General features: G+C 37.8%; 1 protein-coding gene and 1 pseudogene across 1 annotated transcript; both read right to left on the bottom strand.

Annotated features, from left to right (window-relative positions):
• Positions 1-2,650: 2,650 nt before the first annotated feature.
• On the bottom strand, positions 2,651-10,660 carry LOC121908938 (retinal homeobox protein Rx2-like). Its single transcript, XM_042429272.1, has 4 exons — positions 10,530-10,660; positions 9,342-9,828; positions 6,245-6,501; positions 2,651-5,018 (listed from the first exon to the last, which is right to left on the bottom strand). The coding sequence occupies exons 2-4, from the start codon at positions 9,622-9,624 to the stop codon at positions 4,581-4,583; spliced, it is 978 nt and encodes a 325-aa protein (XP_042285206.1). The 5' UTR covers positions 9,625-9,828; positions 10,530-10,660; the 3' UTR covers positions 2,651-4,580.
• A 4,708-nt stretch (positions 10,661-15,368) lies between these two features.
• On the bottom strand, positions 15,369-22,524 carry LOC121908313 (annotated as a pseudogene).
• Positions 22,525-23,887: the final 1,363 nt, after the last annotated feature.

Below are 23,887 nucleotides of genomic sequence, written 5' to 3'. Positions count from 1 at the left end.
AGATACCTCCAACACCTCAGAGGACGAAGCCCCAGACCACACAGGCCGACACTCACACCATTACTGAAATGCAAGCAACTCTTGTTGGAGAGAGGTGTTCTTATGTGCACAAACCAATGTGTCACTTGCTTGTTGTGCCTGAGGATTAAAAGAAGTACAGTACTTATCCAATATTGGCAACGATTAAGTACAAATATGTGTGGAACATACTGAACATACACATGGTCATTTCTATACCTACCCATTCCACTGTAATAAACTGGATTCAAACTGAACACAACAATTGCTTTCCAGTTAGTATGGTTTAGAACGATATACGTTTTTTTTTGCAAACCAGCTATATACTTCCTCATTTTGAAACCCCGATTCTGGAAAATACTGTTATAGACGAAGGCAGTAAAGCCGGTTGATTGTCTATATTGAAGACAAACCTTATGTTGCCAGTTTGGTTTCCCCTCAGTTACAATTAGCACTTGCTAATATGGTTTCTACAGGTCAGCATTATGGTCAGTTGGGCATTTATCAGTTATGGTTAAGGCTAAAATTAGTTATTAGTTAGTGAATGTTAGTCAATGCAATGAAAAATTAAGTCATTAATGTGTGTGGGTGTATGCTATGCACATGTGTGTCTGTAAGGTGAAGAAGGGGTTGCTGTTTGAGTGACATGTCCTTTTCCTAAAAGTGAACACTGGGACGAAGACGAGCAACTGGCGCCAGCCTTCAAATCCCCCCCACCCTCTGAGTGATCCCCAATTATGTCAAGAGGGGAAAATGGTGTCCCTTTGAAAAGTGTTCTTAATCAAACCCAATTAATTCCGCTCCTTTCCCTTATTATTTCCACCGTGGACCACGTCCTGCTAGTCAGCCTGTTAACTAGAGCCTGGGCCCCAGCTAAGGTCACGCTTGGCCAAGCAAATAACATAATAATGTGTGTAATTATTTACTAGTTCTGAGTGCGTCCCTACTAAATTCGGTGTTGCTACATTAAGTCTTCATGAGAAAGGTGTGGTGAAAGAGAGCTATCACTAAATATAACAAAGTCTAACACTTTTAATCTATATCCTTTCTACTGATAGTAATGCCAAACAGCTCAGTGCTCAGACATATTAATGATATGAATGTTTAGTATACGCTCTCCTTGCAAAACTAAAGGGTAGCAACTAATAGTAAAACAGTCAGAAAATGAACTTTTTACAGTATACAAATATACCTGTTCTGGGCAATTATTATTCATAGTGCAGAGGTGTTAGGAGGCCTACATACTGTTTGAACACCCTCATATTATTTTCTTATTATGTTGTCCCAAAAGTCATCTAAATAAAGAGCCTTCTGCTCATGACTCACTTATATCGTGCCCTGAGTCAAAGTAGCATTTTAAAATTGTAGCTGGAAAACAAGGTCAGGATATCTACATTCAAACACTCTTACTACTTTACTGTGAGATGATATGTATAGACAGGAAGCAAGTTTTCTATCTAGTTTAAACACATTCTTAAAGGTTTGAACAGTAGCAGCCCATTAAGTATGTAAAAACTAGAACATGACTGTTTCCAAAATAAATGTTTTTAACATCAGTGTTTATTTTTGTCCCATTTTAAGTGATATATTGTAAAAGATCATTTGTTTGTTTGAAACCAACTCTTCATCAGTCTACTACTAATGCAATACTGCCTGAGCAAGTAGTTGGCTTTGACACTTTCAGTCATACTAGTGCAAATAAGAGGGCTTTACTCACTTCTTTACCTCTGCAAAGCTGCTTTTAGCACACTTGATACATTCACCTCACTAAGACTAAAAACCAGTGCGTGCAAAAATATTTTATTGTCTTCTACTATTTTCTCAGCACTTTACTCTCTGTCCCTCTGGTCAGCTCATGTGGTGCTCTGGTGCAATTTTAGGGCCCAAATGAAATATAATAAGCATAACATTGCACACAGAAGAGTTTTTCATTTTCACCTCTTTCACACCATTGTTCCTTCCCTAATATACTGAACGTCTCTTAAAACCACTGTTTCAATATTTAACAGTTTCCTACCCTCAACCTCCACGTCTGTTTTACTATTGATAAAAGTTTTGAAGCATATGACAGAAGCTGATGATTGATGTCAACTTAAAACAGAAGTTGACTGTGTCAGACAAGATGGTTGGTACGTTAAGTTTAGATTATCTACCCTACTAATACATCCCTGTAAAGGGCTCACATGCAAAATAGACTTCTATGCAAACCTTCATCCAAAATAAATTGGGGCAGCTAAGCCACGCAGGCTACTGGAGGGCAATTAGAGCTTGAGCCCTTGTGGCCTCTGCAGCCTAGCAGGCGGGGCCTCCTGACACCCCTGGTTGGGCCTGATGGAGTGGAGTTTCATCTGCCTAACGGCCTGGCAAAGCTCCACAGGCCTGAACGAACACAACAGGCCTCCATCAGGCCAGCTCGCTCTGTCACAGCTTACATGGCCTATTGTACACCAGCGCTCATTAACGGCACTAAGTCATGTTGGTGTCTTACTAATGCGAGTGTGGAAAGAAAAACAAGATCCACAGTTGAAGTGCTTCTACAGTGGTGCTACCGTAACTTTATTTTTTCTTTTGCACATGGAAAATGAAAGTCACATCCTAAAAACTTGAAAGGACTAGAAATTAGTATATAATAATGTTGAAAACTGATGAAAAAAATGCTTTAAAATAATAAACAACCATACACATTCATAAATGTGTTCTCTGTTAATAAGAAATGTGCCTTTTTGTTTCTTTGGCTTTTAGTCCACTGTTGTCAACAGGGATTATAACTAAATATAAAACCAAACCTATAAAACTGACAGTGTAGATGCTGCCATTTCTAAAGGCCATCATACACAGTTAATGTTCTGTAGTGATGTAGATGATAACTGTTCCTTAAACTTCATTATGGTGTCCACAGTAGATTTCCACTGACGGATAGATTTGCTTCAAAGCACAGCCAGAGTGTTCAATAGTGCTTTGCTTGCCCAGCACCCCTCTGCATCACTGCAATGCACACACACCAAATACATTATAAAAACAGACACGCATTATCACCATGACCTCACAGTATTTATCTGAGCAGCGTCAGTGCAACGTCATCTCAACGTCATCTCCCTCTAGTTACATCAAACTGTTCTACTTTCAAGAGGTAAGAGAAGTTGCCAGCTCCCATTAACTTTCTCACTCTAAATCCACCTGACTTCAGTGAATATTTTGTCAACAATGAAATGAGGAGCATCCTTTACCAAGGATGAAGATTAAGACAGTGCACAATAAAGAACATTGATATGTTGTGCTGTTTCTGTAAATTAGAGATAATATAAATTGGCAAGTTTGAGGGGAGGGGCAAAGTTAATCAGGTCTTGAAAAGGGTTTTTCAGGTGCATCTGAGGGCATCCTGTCTATGGCTGAGAATCCGGGGTTAATCGCTTTAAAAGCAGTAATTAGGTGTTAAGAGGTATGCTTGTCTGTTTAAATTAGCCTCTGAGCCAGATTACGCTCTGTGACTTCCGACAACCTCCCCCATCAGGTCTAAATGCTCTCCAAAAGGCCATTTTAATAATTTAAGTAAAAAAAATACAAATATTGCCTTTAAACCCAAATCAAACTTAGATGTATGTGGGAGAAGAGGTTATGAAATACACATCTGTGCCCACTTTCTTTTCACTTTAAGAAACTATAGTAGAAAATATAGTAGAAATGACCAACCATTGGTGCACATTTGTTCAAAAGATGGACAAAGAGTAAACGCAACCAAACAGACATACAGGGAGAGAAATCTGTTAAAACAAACAAAATTTATACCAAAGCTATATAATTTTGAGAACTAGAAACTGTACCAGCAAACCATGTCAAAGCGCAGCAGTGTTCATCAATCCTCATGAAGATATTATCACTTAAAGTGAGCAGCAAAATCTTACAACAAGGTACACAGACTAAAGTCAGTATTACCTCATTTATAAAGTACCTCACATCCACATAACAGTCAGAACACCCCACATTTAAGACAGGAAACTTGTTTAAATTGCTGAAATTTGTCATCACGTTATAACTCCAAATACAAAAATGTTGCTACAAGGCTCCACTTAGCCTTTCATATACTATATTGCAGTTTGTTGGTGCTGTCTGAAATGCATGAAAACATACAAAATTAGTCTTGACACATAATTTTGAAGTGTCGATCAAAACATTAATGTAGAGGATTGTCTTTTATTAAAACAAGAGTGTGTTCCCAAACAGTGTAGCAGTTAAAATGTATATGTCTGGTAAGGAGGTCCTTTAAAAGTCGTGTATAAGGCAGGAAAACTCTTTCCCGTCCAAGTCTAAAGAAAATTGACCCACAGAGGTTTGATCATTTTCCCTCAGGGTTGATAAGTTGTTCATACAAAATTAATAACATTTTTAAAGTGAATTTTAAAAAATCCCAAGAAATTAATTTCCAGAGTTATTCTTTAGTGTCATTGAAAAATATCTGACTTTTGAACTCCTTGTCTTCATGAATCCTCTCCGTTGTATGAAATAAACAGTCGAAAAGAAGTTTGTAAACATTCACTGGAGCAACTCAAAAGTGCTTCATCAGGTCACATGTGCTGCCAGGTTTTATCCATTGACTGAATGTGCTCTTTGGCCTTCATCCTGAGTGCTGCGATGCTGGAACTCCTGTCATCCTCCATTGGGTATTTGTCGTTGAAGCTGGGCGGGCACTGGTAGGGAGGTGGGCCCATGGGCTGCATACTTTGGACCATGCCAGGTGGGGTGTTGAGAAAGCTGTGGCTCGGATAGGCTGGCTGCAGGCCCTGAGGTGAGCCCATGAACCCTGGGATGGTATGCATGGGTGTGGCACTGGAAATGGGTGAGGTGAGCCAGGGATCTAGGGGCATCGGGTTAGCCACTGGCCCCACGTTGGGAGGCATCGGTGGACGATTGAAGGATAGCATAGGGGAATCGTGCAGCTTCATGGTGCTGGTGTCCATCTTTTCTTGACGTCTCCACTTGGCCCTCCGGTTCTGAAACCACACCTGGACAGAGATAAATGCAATGAGGTCAGATGGTGCAGTGTCATGGAGGCACTGAGACACAATGGCAAAAATCATCATCAGAAAAAATGCAATCAATCTCGGAGGGTTTGAGCTGTCTGCCACACTGTGTTGTCTGATGGTAACACTTGGGGTGTGTGAAAAACGCGATTCACATAAGAATTTTAGATTCTCATCTTCTATGATTCTGAATCGATTCAAAACGGCCAAAAACATTTTCTGTAACAGTATTTATTAATAATATTATGTTTTGAACAGATGGGTTATGCAGCCCCTGGACAGTGTACAGCGTGCACATGCAAGAGTAATCTTGTAGTTCATCTTACAAAAAGGCAAGCCTTTGGGCGCATTTTCAAGTTAATAACGTAATAATTAGCTTTCCAAGACAAAGTATTTTGTGATAGTGCACCATCACTCAGAGACTAATGATAGTGAAGTGGAGCATCAAACTCCAGCACTAGCAAATGAGAGCGGCTGACCAACACACATTGCAACACTTCACAAAATCAACCAAGAAAAAGACTCAGTCTGTAGTCGGTTTCATGTTAAATGTTCTGTGCAATGTCTTTTCCCGGTACTAGCGTTGCATCCGAGAGGCTGCTCTCCACTACTGGAGACCCAACACTTTTTCCCCTCTTACTCCCATTACACACACACCAACTTCTGTTTTTGCAAAAAATATTTAACTAGTGATGTTGGTCATTAAATTACACTTTAATGTGATTATTCTAATACAGGCAGAAGACTGTAACATGCTTCAAAATGAATGCAGTTAACTTTTTTTAAATCACAAAAGTTTCTCTGCTTTTTTCTGTTTGTCAGACAGTGACCTTCATCAAGACCAGTTAGCGTATCTGTCAGTTATGTTTTATATTTCAGTTCAGTGGACAAAGGACACAAATCAATAGTTTGACACACAATGCACTGGCCTAAAAATAGTGCGCCACTTTCTATTTATTGAATCAAGAATCGGTTTTGAATCTAAATACATCCTTGAAATAAATAATATACATGTCTGATTCTGTTGCCAATCAGAGCTGTAGTGAAACAGATTTAGAGATGGGAACAGTGGTTTTATGAGAGTTGTTGTAGATTAAACCTATTTGTCCCAAAAAATGACAACTGTTTTTGCAGCTAGGTGCAAAATAAAATAAATTATCTTATGATTAAATGTGGTATGCTGGAGATTAGGATATCACAGTCTTTACCTGAACCCGAACCTCAGGCAAGTTGACCTTCATTGCCAACTCCTCACGGCTGTAGACGTCTGGGTAGTGAGATTTCTCAAAGGCTCGCTCCAGCTCATGAAGCTGATAGGTGGTGAAGGTCGTACGGTTCCTTCTGTGTTTCTTTTTAGCGTGCTCCTCCTCTTTGGCCATGTCGGGAGATCCCTCAGCAATGTCTTCCTCCTTTTGCATGTTGCTCATTTCTCCGTCACACTTGTCACTGGAGAAAAGGTCTGATTCTAAAATGATGAAGAAGATAGAAAGACCAAAATAGGCATCATTAACCATCTGAAATTTTCACACTTGAAGGGGAAGAATGTTTGTTATAGCTGCCTTTCTCATTGTGGATGTCAGAAACCAAGATGAAATTAAAAAGCTCTCCTCATTGGCAACATGTTTACATCTTTAGGGTTATGATATGATTATGCTGTGTTACATATTGCAACAATTTATACTTGTTTGCTTGAATGAGTAATTCTGCCTCATTAGTAACATACAAAAATATAGACAACAAAAATTTAAGTGTAAATCAGGGTTAAGTAGGACGTCAGTATTCATATCTTTTAACATCTAATAAAATGAATGTAACATTGTTAAACAACCAACAGGTGTGCAACTTGTAGCCAGTAAACAGTCTTTACATTTTGGCAACACTACCATTTTGACAAATCTTATTTGGCTCAGCCAAAGGCTACATCAGTTTAGAGACTTTCTATTTTGTGCAATACCCAATAGTAATAATGTCAACAGTTACAATACAGCACAGGGAATCTTTCAGAATTCACCCCTATTTATTAATTCTAAATGATTCAAATATTTTGTTAATAACAGCTGAACACCACAGCCAAATAATTTCTCAGAGGACCAATTCACAAAATAATCCTATTTTTTCCAGAAATGTTGTTACCAATGTCAGCAGCATTGGACACCAAACTTGTAAGAAGTTGCATCCTTTCAAATCGGGGTCAGATTTGCATAAACATGGTTCACATTCCACAGCATTTCCAACAACTGGGTCACTCTCCTCTCTTACTATTTCATTAATTCTGCTTTCTGTGACAACAGTAAAACATAGAAATAGCCTCGTATTCTGAACACTAGAAGTAAAACTTTTTCTTGCTCTTTTATTTCTTTCTCTGTAGTCGAATAAATTATCTTATGTCTAGTTTTAAGATGATGTGATTGTTTAAAATTTCAAGATGAATGTATGTAGCTTTTCAACACACACGTCTTAAGTGAAATCTTAACTCTTCTCCTCGTGATAAAAACAGCTTAATGTCTGATGCCCTTTATACAGTTGAGAACACCAGGGGTTTGGCAAGCCCAAATGACATCACGTCTTTCACTGAATTCTTCCCCTGCAGTAATCCCATAGTAACAGATGCTACCAGTTAAACCTGTGAGTCCCCGCCTCCTCTAATCTAACAAGGGACTTTAGTTGGCCTCTACACAAGCCAAGTAAACAGTCATAGTCCAGATTGTGTCTTCCAAGAAATGGATGTAGAGCAAGTGAGCCATGTGTGTGATGCACCAAAGCTTGTTAATCATACCAAATCGTTTTAAGCAAGATGGTCAACAGATCATTGGTTTGGAATAATGATGCCAAGCAGCAAAAGCTGTTTTTGGGGGGTGGGGCTGAATGAAAAAAAAACCTTTGTTTTTTCCACATTATGTTAAGTTCTAGGGTAAAGCACCATATAAGTATCTAAACTGCCACATCAATCTTGTTTATGGACAAAATTTAATAAAGTAAAGCTAATTTTGCCCGAGGGATCAAAAGTGTTGCAAAATTATGCTTTGATTTATAAAACTCTCAAAGGTATCAGCAACAAGTTTTTAGCATGCCAAAAGTCAAAGCAGTGCTCAGCTTGTATTGTTTACAATGGGATACAACAGTGAAGAGTTTTCACAACAGAAAAAGGCATCAAACCTCAAAAAAACAAATCATCTTTGTTGCATAATGCGCTTCTCCACTTCCCATGCATTCCAGCTCCTCCATTGGAGAGAACTGCTCTATCTGGTCTCTACTGGTCACATAGGTTGTTCCGATGACAATATACTGTTCATATTTTAAGCTATTAAACATAAACAAGTCTGGAGCAGAGTAAGCTAAATTTAGAAAGTCTTTTACATCCTACATATGCAGAACATTGCTATCACATACAGTATTAAATATTTTATTTCAACCAACTTAACAAGTTTTGCTCTAATTATTTTGAATTTGCTCAACATCTCAAAATTACCAAAGACAACAGATATGTCAGCTGAATTGACTTTTCTTGCAGTGGACATAGTAGAGTACAAGTGTAACTAATTACATGGCTCTGGTCCACTTGTGGTGTGCCAGGAGGCTAGCATGCACAGCGCCAGGGCCCTGGTACTATAACATCTGATTGGAATGTAACCACAATTTATGTTAACAAATCAAAATGTCCTCTGTTTAAAATGATGGTGTGTTTCCACTTGATAAAAAACAACAACACTGTTTCGTGGTTTTGAATATATTTCTCAGTATAAGCCATTTATAGATTCAAGGAATTTTTAGAACTTACATCTAAGATTAAAATCAAGATTCAGAAGTATAGCTTGAACACAGAAGTATAGTAAACACAGGTTTTCCATCGGTCAAGCTTGTCTTTTGCTGGTTCTTGTATTTTTATCGTTGTATTGTAAATATGAGAGTCCAGTCACCTAAAATCATAGGTAACTATTGTATTATCTTAAGATAGAATCACACAAATATAACTTCATTTAAATGTAGTTCTGTGCTCCTCCTTTTGCACTCACCAAAATTGCTGCCCTTATTACTATTACACATCGCTGTCATTACAGACAATCACAACCATCATGATATTGAACTTTGTTATGGAAGGATACTGGTCCAACATATATGGAAAACAGTGTGGGAGTATTGCATTATAAACCAGAGATACACCAAGAGACCTCAATAAACTTTATATATGTCCAATGTCACTCTCTGCACAGTCTAAGATAAAATCCCTGAACTTACTGTGATCATGAAGAAATGCATCTGAGACTGTTTGTACAACACAATATGTTCTTTTCTGAAAAGACTCACCATGATAGGAAGAATGTTGAGAGCTGTCACGCAGCTCTGAAAGATGGCCATAGGGATCTGATGGGTCTTGCTTCTCAGGGTGCTGTGGGTTTTCTCCGTTGGCTTTTTGGCCCTCATCATCTCCTACTGAATGGAGTAAAGGGTCCTGGTCTTTAGTGAATCCCAGTATGACATCAATGCTGTGGACCCTACCTCCAGTGCTTGAACCAGCACCTTTTGCCATATCATAGTTGTCCAGGCAACTGTCGTCCACTATTCCGAGCGTATCCATTGACAAATGCATCCGAGCCTTTGGAGATACTTTCTCTCTTTCTTGTCAGGAAAAAAAACCCCAAAATGAGACAAGGCAGAGCAGTTGTTGTAGAGAGCTGCGTCACATGCAATGGAACAGCCTTATGTGAAGCGTGAGGGCCGTATTCTTCAGGGATCACTTCAGTGAGGTTGAATATGGTTTTTGTGAAAAAGCAGTACAAACTCACATCTTTGTCTGCAAACGAGTAAGTGAGAGAAAAGAAAAAAATGACATGACACATTCTGTACACTTAATGAATCACTGAATAGCTTGTTAGTCTTTATAGGCTTCAGTTGTTGTAGTGGAAATGAGATCCGTTCTGGCAGCAAGTTCCCTTGTTTTGATTGTTAAGATACTTAAAGTAGCACAAGTACTTCAAATAGTGAGTGTTAATTTCCTCCATAAATTCAATGTTTTTCTACCTCAAGAAACTTCATCAAATTATGCTATCTTTGTAAAAGTTCTGTTACGATCATATGTTGTTGACTACAAGCAGGGCAATATTTTGTCAACAAACCTTGATAAAAGTAGGAGGAATTTTAAAGTGAATCAGTGAAGAATCTTTGCTCTGCACAGACACTTTTTGTATCAGTGCATATCTTATTTTTACAGTGTCTAGAAAAACAAACCCAATTACCCAATAATCTGATTCACATCAGTTTTTATCTACATAGCACATTTTAACCTCAGCATTTTTAAAGTTTTTACATAAGTATGCAGTAATTTGGTTTAAAATCTACCCAAAGACATCTTGTGAGCCACCAAAAAGCAAGCTGCACTTAAACAATATTTTAATCTCTTACTTGAAAACAAATTAACCTTATGGAAACCCATACATCAGTATCTGTTATGAATGACAAAATGCACAATAAAGAAAGTAAATAAATTAATCTTACCTTCATTCAAGGTTCTATCACAAGTTACGCTGCGCACATCGTGTCTCTGTAGTCCATAAGTACACAAATGACAATATCTACTGTAGGCACTTGTTCCTCCCTGTTAAGTCCTTGAAATCCCCTGCACACAAGTGAGCAAAGGACATACTGTTGGAGCCCTGTGCAACAAGCATATGTAATTTCTTTCTCTCCTGACAAAACTCTTCTTAACCACACAGGACACCAAAGCTTGCGGGGGAATGGTAGTAAAACCAAAGGGTTTAAGAGGTTTATTAATTGGAATCCTTCCCCTTTAAGAATGACTGACAGTTGTTTTCTGGTCAAGTAATTGCTCCAAATGTGTCCTGCATTCAGACCACAGAGGGAGGCCATTGCTAATGAAGCCTTGACAAAACTTTCAAAAAATCTATTGTTTGAAAGATAATGGCTTGTACTGAGAGTTTCCACTAATCCCTTCATTATAGACAATGTAAGGGAGAAAAGACACAGAGATGGACTTTTAACTTGAATGGCTACAGACTGTAAAGACTTGTATTCATAAATTTTTTTTTTTTCAAGCAGACCATTCTTTATGAGCATTGTTGCATTTGGAAAAATAAATGAATCACTTGTGGTTGAAAGCAAATTTAATGACAATTTTTTTGTGGAAATAAAGAATGAGCAATGTTATGAAGGTTTCCTATTCAGATGAATTGTCTACTTGAGTTACTATAAATAGTACACAGCTAAGAAGATGCGATTTATAATAGTAATAATAGTCAAAGCATCCTGCATTTTTCATGTTTATACAAGAGGGAGTGACAAGAAGTAAAAATAACAACATCTAGGTCCAGAAAAGTAAAATGGGACAATCCTCCCATACCATTTAACCTAATCATTTCAAATACTGTATGAGCAATAAGTGTACAAGATGAATGTTGAACCCTGTCCTTATTAAAAGTCCTGTTAAAGCCCCTTTAAAGTGTTTCAGTTGAGACTGTGACACATACTCATATTGTTTACATGAGTCAGATAAAAAAATAACAAATAGTGTGGCCCTGTTTTATGAATAATCTTGTTGCTCTAATGGTTCACAGTGGAACTGGGTTGGGGGCATTGGGGGCATTTTATCCTGCAACCTGCAGTTTCTCCTCTGCCAGCTGGCACAACCAAAGCTGTGGCAGCTACAGTAGGTGTTGCAGAGATCAATCCTATCCTTAATGAGCCTAAAGACTTCACTAGAGATTTCCTCTGACCTCACTCCTCCCATCTGAAGATATATTTAGGAGTTCTTTGCACGGCAAAAGCAAAATCCAGCATGGAAAAGTTGTGCACAAGGTAGTTTTTCCTACAGAATGTCAGGTGTATAAAATCTGAGAAAGCAAAAAATTGAAGAAAAAAAATTGTCTCTGAAGTGGTTTTAAGAGAAGTCTGAAGCATCAGCCATGCAACAAATCATATATCAAATACTGACTTTTATTATATTCAGTGATTTTATACATACTGTAAAGTTTCCAAGAATAAATGTCATTATTAGGACTGCCAGACTGCTTTGAAAGTAAGGAAGTACTGTTTTTAAGTTTTCATTTGTTTACTCTGCCATGCGTTCTATGTGGATTATTTTTGCAATAGGGCATTGTTTTTGAAAATGCCTACAATTACCAAGAAGATGAGTAAAATCTGTTTGGCACACATTTATTACATGTTCATATTCATTCCACTTTTCATAGACTTAGCAGTCCATGAAAATTTGCTGTAGTGTCTAACAGGCGGTGTGTGTAAAAAATAATAACTATTGATTATAATTAATTTTTAAATACATTTTGACACTTATTAAAGACGCTTAATGAGGGTCTTCCATCGATGAATATGCCATCCTCTTAGACTCAGGGAGATTCCCAGAAAGTTTGTCTGCATGATTGTCTCATGCCTAAGCAGACGAGGAATTTTGAATACTAACAAGTTTAAAGCCGCCTGGCAACACTGATCTGAATTGCCAATGCTCTCTATGGGCAGAATGGCTGTGGGTTAAGTGGCTTTGGCTGAACACCTTTTCTTCGTTGTCAAGGTTGTTTTCCAAGAAAGCAAAGACTGCAAAGCCCATTACTTTTGCCTGTGAACAACAAGCTTTGCTACTAGAAGAAAGAAATAAAGTAAAGGAGTTGGCATGTGCCCAGGCTCTGCCATATGGTTACTGTAAAGAAAGTCAATGTGTGTTGGCAGGGTGCAAGGTGTGCTCTTCATTAATTTATTCATTAGTTAACAAGGCATTTTCATGAATATTTTAAAACATTATCACAAATTAATTTAGGTGTTCTGTCATGTCAACCAGGATTTCTATTTTGGAAATTGTCTTTTAGCAAGATAAAACATTGAAAGAAGCATTAATTGCTTTAGTAAGCTGATACCATAAGACAGTCAATGGACTTAGAGGATGATAATTAGTGTCATCAATTAGTGATGCAAGTGAGAAGATTCATTGTGTGTGATTCAGAACATCCAGTTGTCACAAAATTTAGAGAGTTATGATTTTCATAAAAAGATATGTAAAAATATATATAGTATATGTCAGAAACTTTGAGGTATCAGAATGATTTTACAAACCAACATTGAATCTTATAACAGTGTATTAGTACGTAATGGTGATATAAAAAAAGATCAGGTGGTATTGTCAACTGACTCTCACATGTTCAGCAAACTACATGTATCTGCAATCCGTTTCAGCTAACCTGACTTCGACTTCAGCTGATTGTCGAATACACCTTCTAAAATTCCCACTTAGCAGTGTCAGGGTTATGTTTAACCAGATAAAACATCTGGGTGAAGTCCTCTGACTTCTTGAAGACTTTTCAAACCTCATAAGCAAATGTATACATCAATTTTACGTTTCTACACAATAAATATTTACATTTAAAAAATATTATATATTTACATATTAAAATGAGGGGAACAAAGCTGTATGTCAGAAGATGCTACAAGATCCCACCTTGTATGCATTAAATGTGTTTTTTTAAGAAATCTGATACAGTTTATTTCAGTTTAAATATTGATTACTCCAGGCTGACCCAAGAGCGTTGTCACTGCAGTTGTCTGCATCTGTATGGTGGTCTTGTCGTAGCAAGAAAAACGCAGGTATAACTATTAGCATTAATGATGGCTAGGTGTGATAGTGTGAGCCAGCATGTATAATTCTTGCCAGAGCCCTGGAAATGATACACCTGAATGTCTTATAAATTACACCTGTTTATCAAGTCACAATGTTTACTGTGACCTTTGTGTGTCCACATCTGTATTTGGAAATGCTATGCACCTGTTGACACATAATGTTTAACACCTACTCAGATCTAGTTCAGATGTTTCTAATATCATCTATTGTTTTGCCCACTACATTAATGGATAATATTCATATGAGACCTGCAAGAGGCTCCTAATACCACCCAAGTCGTTGGCAAGCGAAATTGATAATCATTTTATCACATTAATATATTAAAGCTGTCCCTCTTTGCTTGTTTCCCCATTATCCTAATTGAGTACAAATTGGTTAAGAGGGTGCAGCATAGCTATCAAGCTCCTTAGTTTTATCAGATGACAATTTAAGCCCCTGAGATCCTATTAGGAAGAAAGCGGATAATGTTTAAAGGCGCTGTGTCAGCTTACAGGGGGAAAGGGGGATGGGGAGCAGCAGGGGGATGACAGGGAGATGATGGAAAGGGAGGGTAAAATGCTGAGCGACTGACCATGTGATCAGCTCTGGCTGAAATGTGAGGGGAAGCTGACTCTTTCAAATACTGAACAGTCTGTACTGTCAGAAGTGCAAGTCTATTATCAGTTTGTGTGAGGTAGTACATAAAATAACCTTTTTTTATTTTACCTGGCTTCAAGCTTAGGCTTTGTTTACAGACATAATGAAAGTTACATTTTTAATTTTAGAATTTCAAAATGTCATTTCAGAATATCCAAAAAGGCTATAATTGTTTTAAAAAATGTACATTAAACGAAACTAGTAATCTAATTAGTGTCTAGCGATAGAGGGGCCAAGCAGGTATCAGGGTAAAAGTTTAATCCTAGATTAAACAGTATGTCCGATGATGTATGTAATCTATTTGCTTTTCCTTATAGGTGCAGTACAAGCAACTCAACATACCTGCTATGTCAAGGTGTGCAGATAGAGATAAGAGTGCATCATTGATGTTCCTGCATGGGACGTATTCCTAAATTTCCTTATTTTTAATCCCATGCATTTGTCCTACTATGCTACTTTGAATCCTGCTTATTTAATATTTTGAACTGGTGCAGACAAAGTCATTAGGAAAGGGGAAAAGAAATGTTCAGAGCATTCAGGTACTTTATCTTTTAATCTTTTGGTTTGTCACAATAGTTAAAGGAGTTTAACCCTCCCTCTACTCATCCAGATTAGGACTTGTTGACCCACGGTTAATACTTCCTTCACTTAAAGTCTAATTTAACATCTTTATCTTTTAAACATAGTCGTTGAGGAGACGACACAAAAAGGAGCATTTCATACTATTTCAAAGACTGTTAAATTAATATTTTTAACGTGCAGATAAAAAGACATCAATAACATGACATTAATGACATTAATAATCCCACTTTGAATAAAGCTAAGGACTTCTAACATGGAGATGACAAATTAATTTAGGGAAGTAATGTAAGCGCTGTGAGGTAGAGCGGCCCTCCATAGCCAAATCAGTTTTCAATTGTAATATTTTCTAAAAAAGAAATGACTTTCTGGATCAAAATCAATAGCTATTAAATCTACATTGTACTTGAATTGTCTAACATTGCAGTTAATATGACCACATATTTGAAGGCCTAGGAATAGTCTGGGTTAAATGCAGGTTAAATGAATAGTAGGCACATGAGAAAACACTTTTCCTGAGCAGTCTGCTTTATCTCCATCACTATGGCCTGGGTTTGGTTTGGTTTATCATTAGTAGTGTCCTCTTCTTAATCCTCTTCCACCATTTTTGTACGGTCCTCTGGCAGGTCAGTGTCATCTATCTTGAGCACTCTATGGACTAATGAAATAAAATAGTTTTACTGTATATTCAGAATGACGACCTCAGTTTCTGGATAGGTCGGCAATATTAAATGTTTTGTACTGTTTTGTATGAAAATTAATATAATTATGAGAAGAGTAAATATGCAGGTATTGCGACATGACTTTCATTGAGGGGACATAACTGAGGTCATTGATGGTTATTTCATGTGTTAAAGCAAGACTATGTAACATCTGCTGAGCATCAGCAACAGCGTCCTCTGCTGCCACAAGTGGTAATTACAGGACGCTGATGCATTTAATTCTGTTGATAACAGGGCAACCAAAATCTGTTAAGTATGATTAAATATTGTCATTGGTCACACCAGTGCACTTGAAATTTCTCTCCTGTGTTCCTGTTTGTACTTTCAGATATCAGCCTTATTTTGCTGTTGCCTGATCGCTTTCAGTCGTTACAATAGTGCAGTACCCTCACCGCAAGGTAAAATACGTTTAGGCTACCTGTTGGAGATGTGCTCTTGGCCGAAAATGCACTAAGAGCCTGTTGTCTGCAGCTCTTCATCAAACTGTGGCTGTTTCTGCTTGTACTGTTCCTCTTTGCAGTATTTCTCACAACAAATGAACGAATAGCTCCAAATATCTCCAGATCTTGTTGCTGTGTCGACTTGTTTAGGTGACTTTGACTTGGTTTGACCCGGCACAGCCAAAAGTGCCAATGGAAAAACCCTATACTGTTTCTCATGGGTGATCATACCCACTCAACCCAAGTTACATAGTGCAAGAACAGGCGTTCAGGGCGCAGAGTTGGAATAAAAGAGGTGCCATTCTCCCTATTACACATCAGTATACCATCAAAATAATTTTGAAGTTTTTATTTTAAGGTAAAATAGTTGCATAATGTTGCTTTAAAGAGTTTCTTGTGTGCTTCTGTTAAACTTAAAGGTACCCTGTGGAGTTTCTGACCCCTAGTAGCTCTTTGGAGCAGTAGTTTTTTAATGAATGTGTCCCTGTTTTGTTTGTCTCATCACATCTCATGTATTTGGGTGACACGATGCACAGTCCTACCAATTGTTTCACACTATTGTGTAATTGTTTCCACTGATCTACAGGTGGCTATAATGTGCCAAGAAACACAGCAATGTGCCAACAAAGGCAGAGAAGAGGAATGTAAGCAAGTAAACATGGATGTATTTTGGTGAGTAACAGTCAATATAAACATAACTTTTGTTTGTTTACAAGAAAACGCCACAGGGCACTTTTAAATTTGTCTGTCCACTCTCCCCTAATCTGTCAGCTGACACCATGGTTATAGTGCATCTGTCTCTTCCAAGTTACACTCCCTTCAACATCAACAATTGTAATAAAATAATAATAATACTTATAAAAGAAACTCATGTTCCACCCCCACAACTGTAGCTTTTAAATGTAACATTAAGACCATTGCAGCAACATGTTGATGTTTGCCTGTGACGAACAGTTCGATTAAAAGGAAAAAAAACATTTCTATAATAATTTTGCTTTCAGAGAGGCTTATCAACCTATTAAACTGAGATGGTTAACAAGGTAATTATGCCTGCTAAACGTCAGCATGTTAGCATTTAGCCTAAAGCCCTGTATACACCCTCACAGAGCCTCCGGCATGGCTGCAGATATCCATTTAATGTATAAATTGTATGAATATTGTTGCACATTTGAATGCATCCCCTGAATGTATCCTTTGTGTCTTCACTCTGCCTTCTCCAAGAAGCCTAAGCCAAACACATGAGTCTTAACATAAGAACAGGACTTAAAAAGGTTAACGGGTGGACAAAGAAGCAGGTGGCTTTGAGTAAAGCTTTCCTTGAACATCCGTGTCTTATCATCAGCAGCATTACCACATTACAGTAATGTTGTTAGCAAGGGAAAACAATTCGCACCAGGAACACCTGACCAGAGTCAATGAGATTATACTATGAAACATTATCTTATTGATCCAATCAACTACTCACACTGTATTGTTTTGATTTGGTTAAGCAAGCTGTAATTCCTATAATTCCTCATTCATCTGATCTCATGTGGAGCTGTGAGAATGAAGTCTCTCCCATTTTATGATCCTGGTGCTTTTATTAACATGTGATAGAATTTCCTTCATGCTTGTACTTCATCGTTCACATTTTTATTCTTAAAACGTCACAGGAGGACACAATTTGGGTTTGTGTTTTGTCATTTTAAAATTAATTACAGATTGGCCTGATAGGGAAGCTATGATCAAAGAGACATACAGTTTAAGATGCTTAAGTTCCCCCTAGCCCAAAAGTAACAAAACCTGCTACTCAAAACCCCAATACACCACTTGTTGTCATGATGGTTCTGTATCAGTTGAGGATCAATGTTATTCAAAGTTCTCCAACACCAATGACCGGTGGTAGCAAAGCATTAAAAATTATACATTTGGCTCCACTTGTCTGGTGGTGGAAATTAAAGTAATTGGCAGGTGCAGTGCTACAATTAAATGTCAAAATTTTAAACCTTTCTTGTCTTGTTTTTTTACTAAAGACAAGGGATGATGATTGCATCTTGTTACTGTTTCTGATTGCTGCTTCATTTGTGGCCCAGGTTTGTACTGACACAGAAGTTCAACAAATGCATGTCCTTATTTGCTACATAAGGCAAGTTGATCCGGGCCTAATTCAGTTAAAAACTAATGCATTTATACAGTTGCTTTTAGGGGTTTGGTATGTTAGTTTGGTTGAGGTTTGGCCCTGGTTTCATCTAGTTTCACTTCACAAAAGAATATCATCCATGTTCCATACCATGTACCAAATAGTAGGGTTTAGTTAAATTAACTTATGCAGAAAATAGTCTGTTACTTCTCCACCCTCTCCACCCAGATTCACCTGTTTGGCCTGGAAAAATTGAGCTACCTGCAGGGTTGTCAACACTGCTATAGGATCGTGTCCATATTGGTACTAGATTTGACCCATGTCTATTTAAGGGTGGTCTGCTCGGGCCCTGACCCTCTTTTAATGAGATTAACTACACCAAGAGCTGCAGCTTGGCACATCTCCTCGGGTACTTGGTGTCTTGGCCGGGGCTGTACTCACCTCATTCCCCTCTAAGACTGTGCCGTGTATACATGAAGAAGATATCAGCATTCACTGTATGTGCGTCATTAGGCACATTCGAGTAGTTATGTATCGTCAGTTCATGAGGTCTAACAAACAGTATAATACAGTGTCATGCATTATTTCCCCTTTTGTGTGTTGTCAAAAACTTGAACCAGAATTTCAGTTCTATTCAAATAACAGAGATTGGAGACAAAGCAAAGTCCCTGAAATCTATCTAAAAATCAGGTGTAGTCAAATCCATTTCACCACTAACAATAATGTGTGGTTTTACTGGAACTGTGACTCAGCCACAGACCTACACACTGTCTCTTATCTGGATAAATCAAAATGAGGACTCTTCCAGCTTCCCCTTAATAGTTTAATCAGATAGTCTCAGTAAGTCAAGTGGTCTAAGTAAGCCAACCCCTAGTTTTGATGTGTATGTTTAATTAGAATCATAGGTTTTTTAATTAGAAAAAACTCAAAAATGTGCTCCTAAACTGCATAATAATATAATATTAAAGATGCAGATGAATTTTTTGTATATATTGAATATATATTTTTCTGATTACGAAAAAAAAAATTCTAGTACAGCACTATAGCTAGATGTATAGCTTAAATAATTTTTAAATTAAATTTCAAAAATGCATACATATATTTTTTCCCTTTTTATTAGTGAACCCATCTAATTTAAATAAACCTTAAACCCCCTGTTGTAGTTGCATTTAAAGACATAACTGACTTACATAGGCTTCCACACTGTCACATGGAGAATGAGGCTTGTTAAGGCTTGTTGTTTTTGCTTAATTGAAGACAGCTAACACATCAGCATTACTTGAGATTGTAAAGTGATTAAAAAATTATTGTTTTAAAGCGCACTGCCTAAGAGACATGTTTAATGGTAGCTTCCTGAAATCGAGCCCTGACAGGTTATTACACGCGGAGCCTAATCTGCTTCTCCGGCTAATTTGAGCCCCAAGCTAATAAACCCCCACCTAAAGCTACCTTATAAGCCTTGTTTGCATCCGTTGATGTCACACATGCATCACACACAACCACACAGGCAAGAGAGTTCAAACTGTCTAATGCACACCCACACACGTTTTGGTAAGAAAAAAAAAATCCAGACATCAAATGAGATATTAGAAATCTAGAATAATGGGGTGATATTAGTGCAACATCTTTGCAATTACACAAGAATAATATAGTGAGATTCAGATATTGTTGTCACAATATTAACGGGCCAATATTAGTGTAATTCCTTTATAATAATACCAGAAAATTCAGGAATCACCGTCAGTGAAAACATTCCCTCTCTTGTTTTAACGTTAATATAAAACTGTCTCTATTCTAGTACTGCAAACTACAGCATTTTATGGCCATATTGATTTAACCTAAACACCAAAAAGAACTGTTATTACCCAAAGAGGTAATAACTGGTAAACTGTTTTCTGTTAATTTTAATTTTTTGGTTATGTGATTGTCAAGTCAACATCAGTAACAAGTGTCATCACTTAGAAACGCCAATGGTAGCTTCTGTGCAATAACAATGAATCATAGAAGGAGAATTTAAACGCTGAGTCTACCAACATGGCTCACATCGCAATAGCACCTTGTGTCATTGGCCATACTTGGTCCCCATTCAAATGGGGACATTTAGGGTTAAAGCAGTGCTGTATACCAGTACTGTATAGTATCATTCCTCCACTGTTATCTGAAGGTGTGAGGCCTTTTGTTTTGTTTATGTCTGTGGCTCACAGACAAACATGAAGTAGGAGCCTACTGTAGTTACTAATCACACATGCTAATCCCTGCTTAATGGACATGTAGGTCATATTTTCTCTTTACAACAGCTTTCCACTCTATTCAACAATTCAGTAGGAAGTATTCTCACATTAATTATGTACACTTTTGTCCATAAAAATAGCTCAATGTTATTTAAGTGCTTTGTGACTCAAACTAAAACATTTAGGCATTTAAATATGTTAAGATCTCTGGAATGTGTACATATTCTCTATCAGGATCTCCAGTTCAGCACATGTGTTGTGCTACACTAGTCATAGACATTATTTTTGTTGCACAGCGATTAGTTTTACTCGGATGATATAATAAAAGCATGTCTCTGCTTACTCACTTCTCTTCCGCCAGCTGCCTCTGGTACTCAGACTCCTCCCTGGACATGCCTTTGGACTCCTCCAGTTGCTCCTGCTTTACCGTCATCTCCAATACTCTTCAACTTATCACCCAACATTTGATTCATGAGGAACAGCATTGCTCACTTCAGATAGATGTTATTGGCGCAATCCTACAGGGAATGGGGTGAGGGAGGTCAACAGCCAATGGAGGGGAGAAAGGCAGTTGATAAACCTTATATCTGTGAATCAACAGATTACTGCCTTACAAACTTCCCAAATGGGATCCTTGGCTAGACTGTATCAATAACTTGTCACTGGAGTAAAACCACTAAAGAGCTTAGCTCATAATTGGCAGCCTTCCGACATCGGAGAGTCTTTACATTGTCAACAAGATGCAGCAGCACAGAACCTCAAGATGTAGGCGACTGTGGTTTTACTCCACCTCACTAACCAATACTAATTACCACTGTACATCAGACATGGGGTTTAAAAGATCATAAACACAGATGAAAGCAAAAATGTTCAAATAAATCCCATAATGTAGTAACATGTTGACAGCAAATCTCATATAATGAATTTTAGTTAAATATTCACTCTTTCTAGATCTGCCTTGGTTTCCGCTTAAAATATCTGAACTAACTAACTATCTCAACATACGTTTATTTTTCTTCAAATTTTTCATATTAAAACACTTCAGATTGCCCCCATTATTTTACTTAACACCAGATTTTGATTTTTTTTTCTTTCACTTTCACTTTCTTTTACAGTCACACAAGAAAGCACAGGTCAAATTAATTCAAGAATAATTTATGTATTATTGGCATGTCCTCAAGGGAACTCTGTCACTAGGTGATTTGTGACTAAAGGGATTCAAGGAGCTGTAAGATACTTAAAATCTCCCTGATCTGCTCTTCTGTCTTTTCCCCTGCTAAGACTCAGTATTTTAGGGACACTGTGGCCTTAACACCTCCATGACCTAAAACCTCTGTGCCTAACACAGAACTAATAAGGCTCTGGATGTTATACTCTTAGGTGTTAAGATCATCTAATTACAGAGGATCTGTTTAAATCATTCACTTGTACCTCTGGACTGAGGCCAACTTGTCCAACTTAAACAGTTACTGGAAAAAATGAATACTTCTTGTTCTGATATCTGATTGATCTGATTCATTGTGAAATACATACACACCCGAAACTTAATAAAAGTTAAGGTTACCCAAAAAGTCTAAATACACAGTTTGCCAAACTATGGTTAAATAAACGACTTCTGGGTTCCTCAAAGATGTGAAGCTCCACCAGAAGTAGTGTATTTAATTTTGTAAATCCACAAGTGTATGCAGCACATTGAGCCAATCATGGAGGAGTGCTTTGAGAGCTTTATAAGGACATTTAAATATTTAATTTCCACCCCAAAACCATTTCATCATTGGAAACTATTGTAAGAGAATTTCAGAAATTCAAGCTGACTGCAGTTGCTCCATCTATAAGAAAACTACAAACCATTCAAGTCTACAATTGGTGAATTTTTTTTTTTTTAGAACTTTATTACAATTGGTGAATTTTATACTCAAAAGGTTTGGGTGGCCTACTGTAATTCTTTTTTCCATGATCAGAGTAGACGTTGGACCTCTGACCTGTTGTATTTACCTTCTGTTTTATTATTTTACAATATTGAAGCCTTGTAGATTTAGATAGTTTTCATTCAATGCCATAATTGGCATTAAAGGAACTGCATTAAGCTGGTTTAAGTCCTATTTATCAGACCGATTTCAGTTTGTACATGTTAATGATGAATCCTCCGTGAAGGCAAGGGTTAGACACGGAGTTCCACAAGGTTCTGTACTTGGACCAATTCTATTCACCTTGTATATGCTTCCTTTAGGTAATATTATTAGGAAACACTCCATAAATTTTCATTGTTATGCAGATGATACCCGATTATATTTATCAATGAAGCCAGATGAAACCAATCAGTTAAACAAACTCCAAGCATGCCTTAAGGACATAAAGACCTGGGTGACCTGCAATTTTCTACTACTAAATTCAGATAAAACTGAAGTTATTGTGCTTGGCCCTAAACACCTTAGAAACACATTATCTAATGATATAGCTACTCTGGCTGGCATTACCCTGGCCTCCAACACCACCGTAAGGAATCTGAGAGTTATCTTTGATCAGGATATGTCCTTTAACTCCCACATAAATCAAATCTCAAGGACTGCCTTTTTTCACTTACGTAATATTGCAAAAATCAGGCACATCCTGTCCCTAAAAAATGCAGAAAAACTAGTTCACGCATTTGTTACTTCTAGGCTGGATTATTGCAATTCCTTATTATCAGGCTGTCCTAACAAGTCTCTAAAGACTCTCCAGCTGGTCCAGAATGCAGCTGCACGTGTTCTGACTAAAACTAGAAAAAAAGATCACATTTCTCCCATTTTAGCTTCACTACATTGGCTTCCTGTAAAATCTAGAATAGAATTTAAAATCCTTCTCCTAACTTACAAAGCCCTTAATGGTCAGGCACCATCATATCTTGAAGAGCTCATAATACCGTATTATCCCATTAGAACACTGCGCTCCCAGTATGCAGGCTTACTGGTGGTCCCTACAGTCTTTAAAAGTAGAATGGGAGGCAGAGCCTTCAGCTATCAGGCTCATCTTCTATGGAACCATCTACCAGATTCGGTCCGGGGTGCAGACACCCTCTCTATGTTTAAGAGTAGGCTTAAAACTTTCCTTTTTGATAAAGCTTATAGTTAGGGCCGACCAGGCTCGCCTTGGATCAGCCCTTAGTTATGCTGCTATAGGCCTAGACTGCTGGGGGACTTCCCATGATGCACTGAGCTCCTCTCTCCTCCTCCTCCTCTCTATCTGTATGCATTCATGTAACATCAATGCATGTCAATAACTTTGCTTCTTCCCCGGAGTTTTTTGTGCTTTCTCATCTCACAGGAAACCCTGGGTTCTGGGCCGAGCCTTTGCGGTCCTTCACAGTCCTGATGGCATCCTTCCCTGGCTATTGCTGTTTATACTTATTGTTATTGTTATGATTGTTGTTCTTCTGTCCCCCCTCCCCCTTTCCCTCTCTCTTTCTCTCTCTCAACCCAACCGGTCAAAGCAGATGGCCGCCCACCA

Source organism: Thunnus maccoyii, chromosome 12 (assembly GCF_910596095.1).
Source record: "Thunnus maccoyii chromosome 12, fThuMac1.1, whole genome shotgun sequence".
Taxonomy (NCBI): Eukaryota; Metazoa; Chordata; class Actinopteri; order Scombriformes; family Scombridae; genus Thunnus; species Thunnus maccoyii.
The sequence above is the reverse complement of the archived record's forward strand: the minus strand, read 5'-3'. Positions and strand labels throughout refer to the sequence as shown.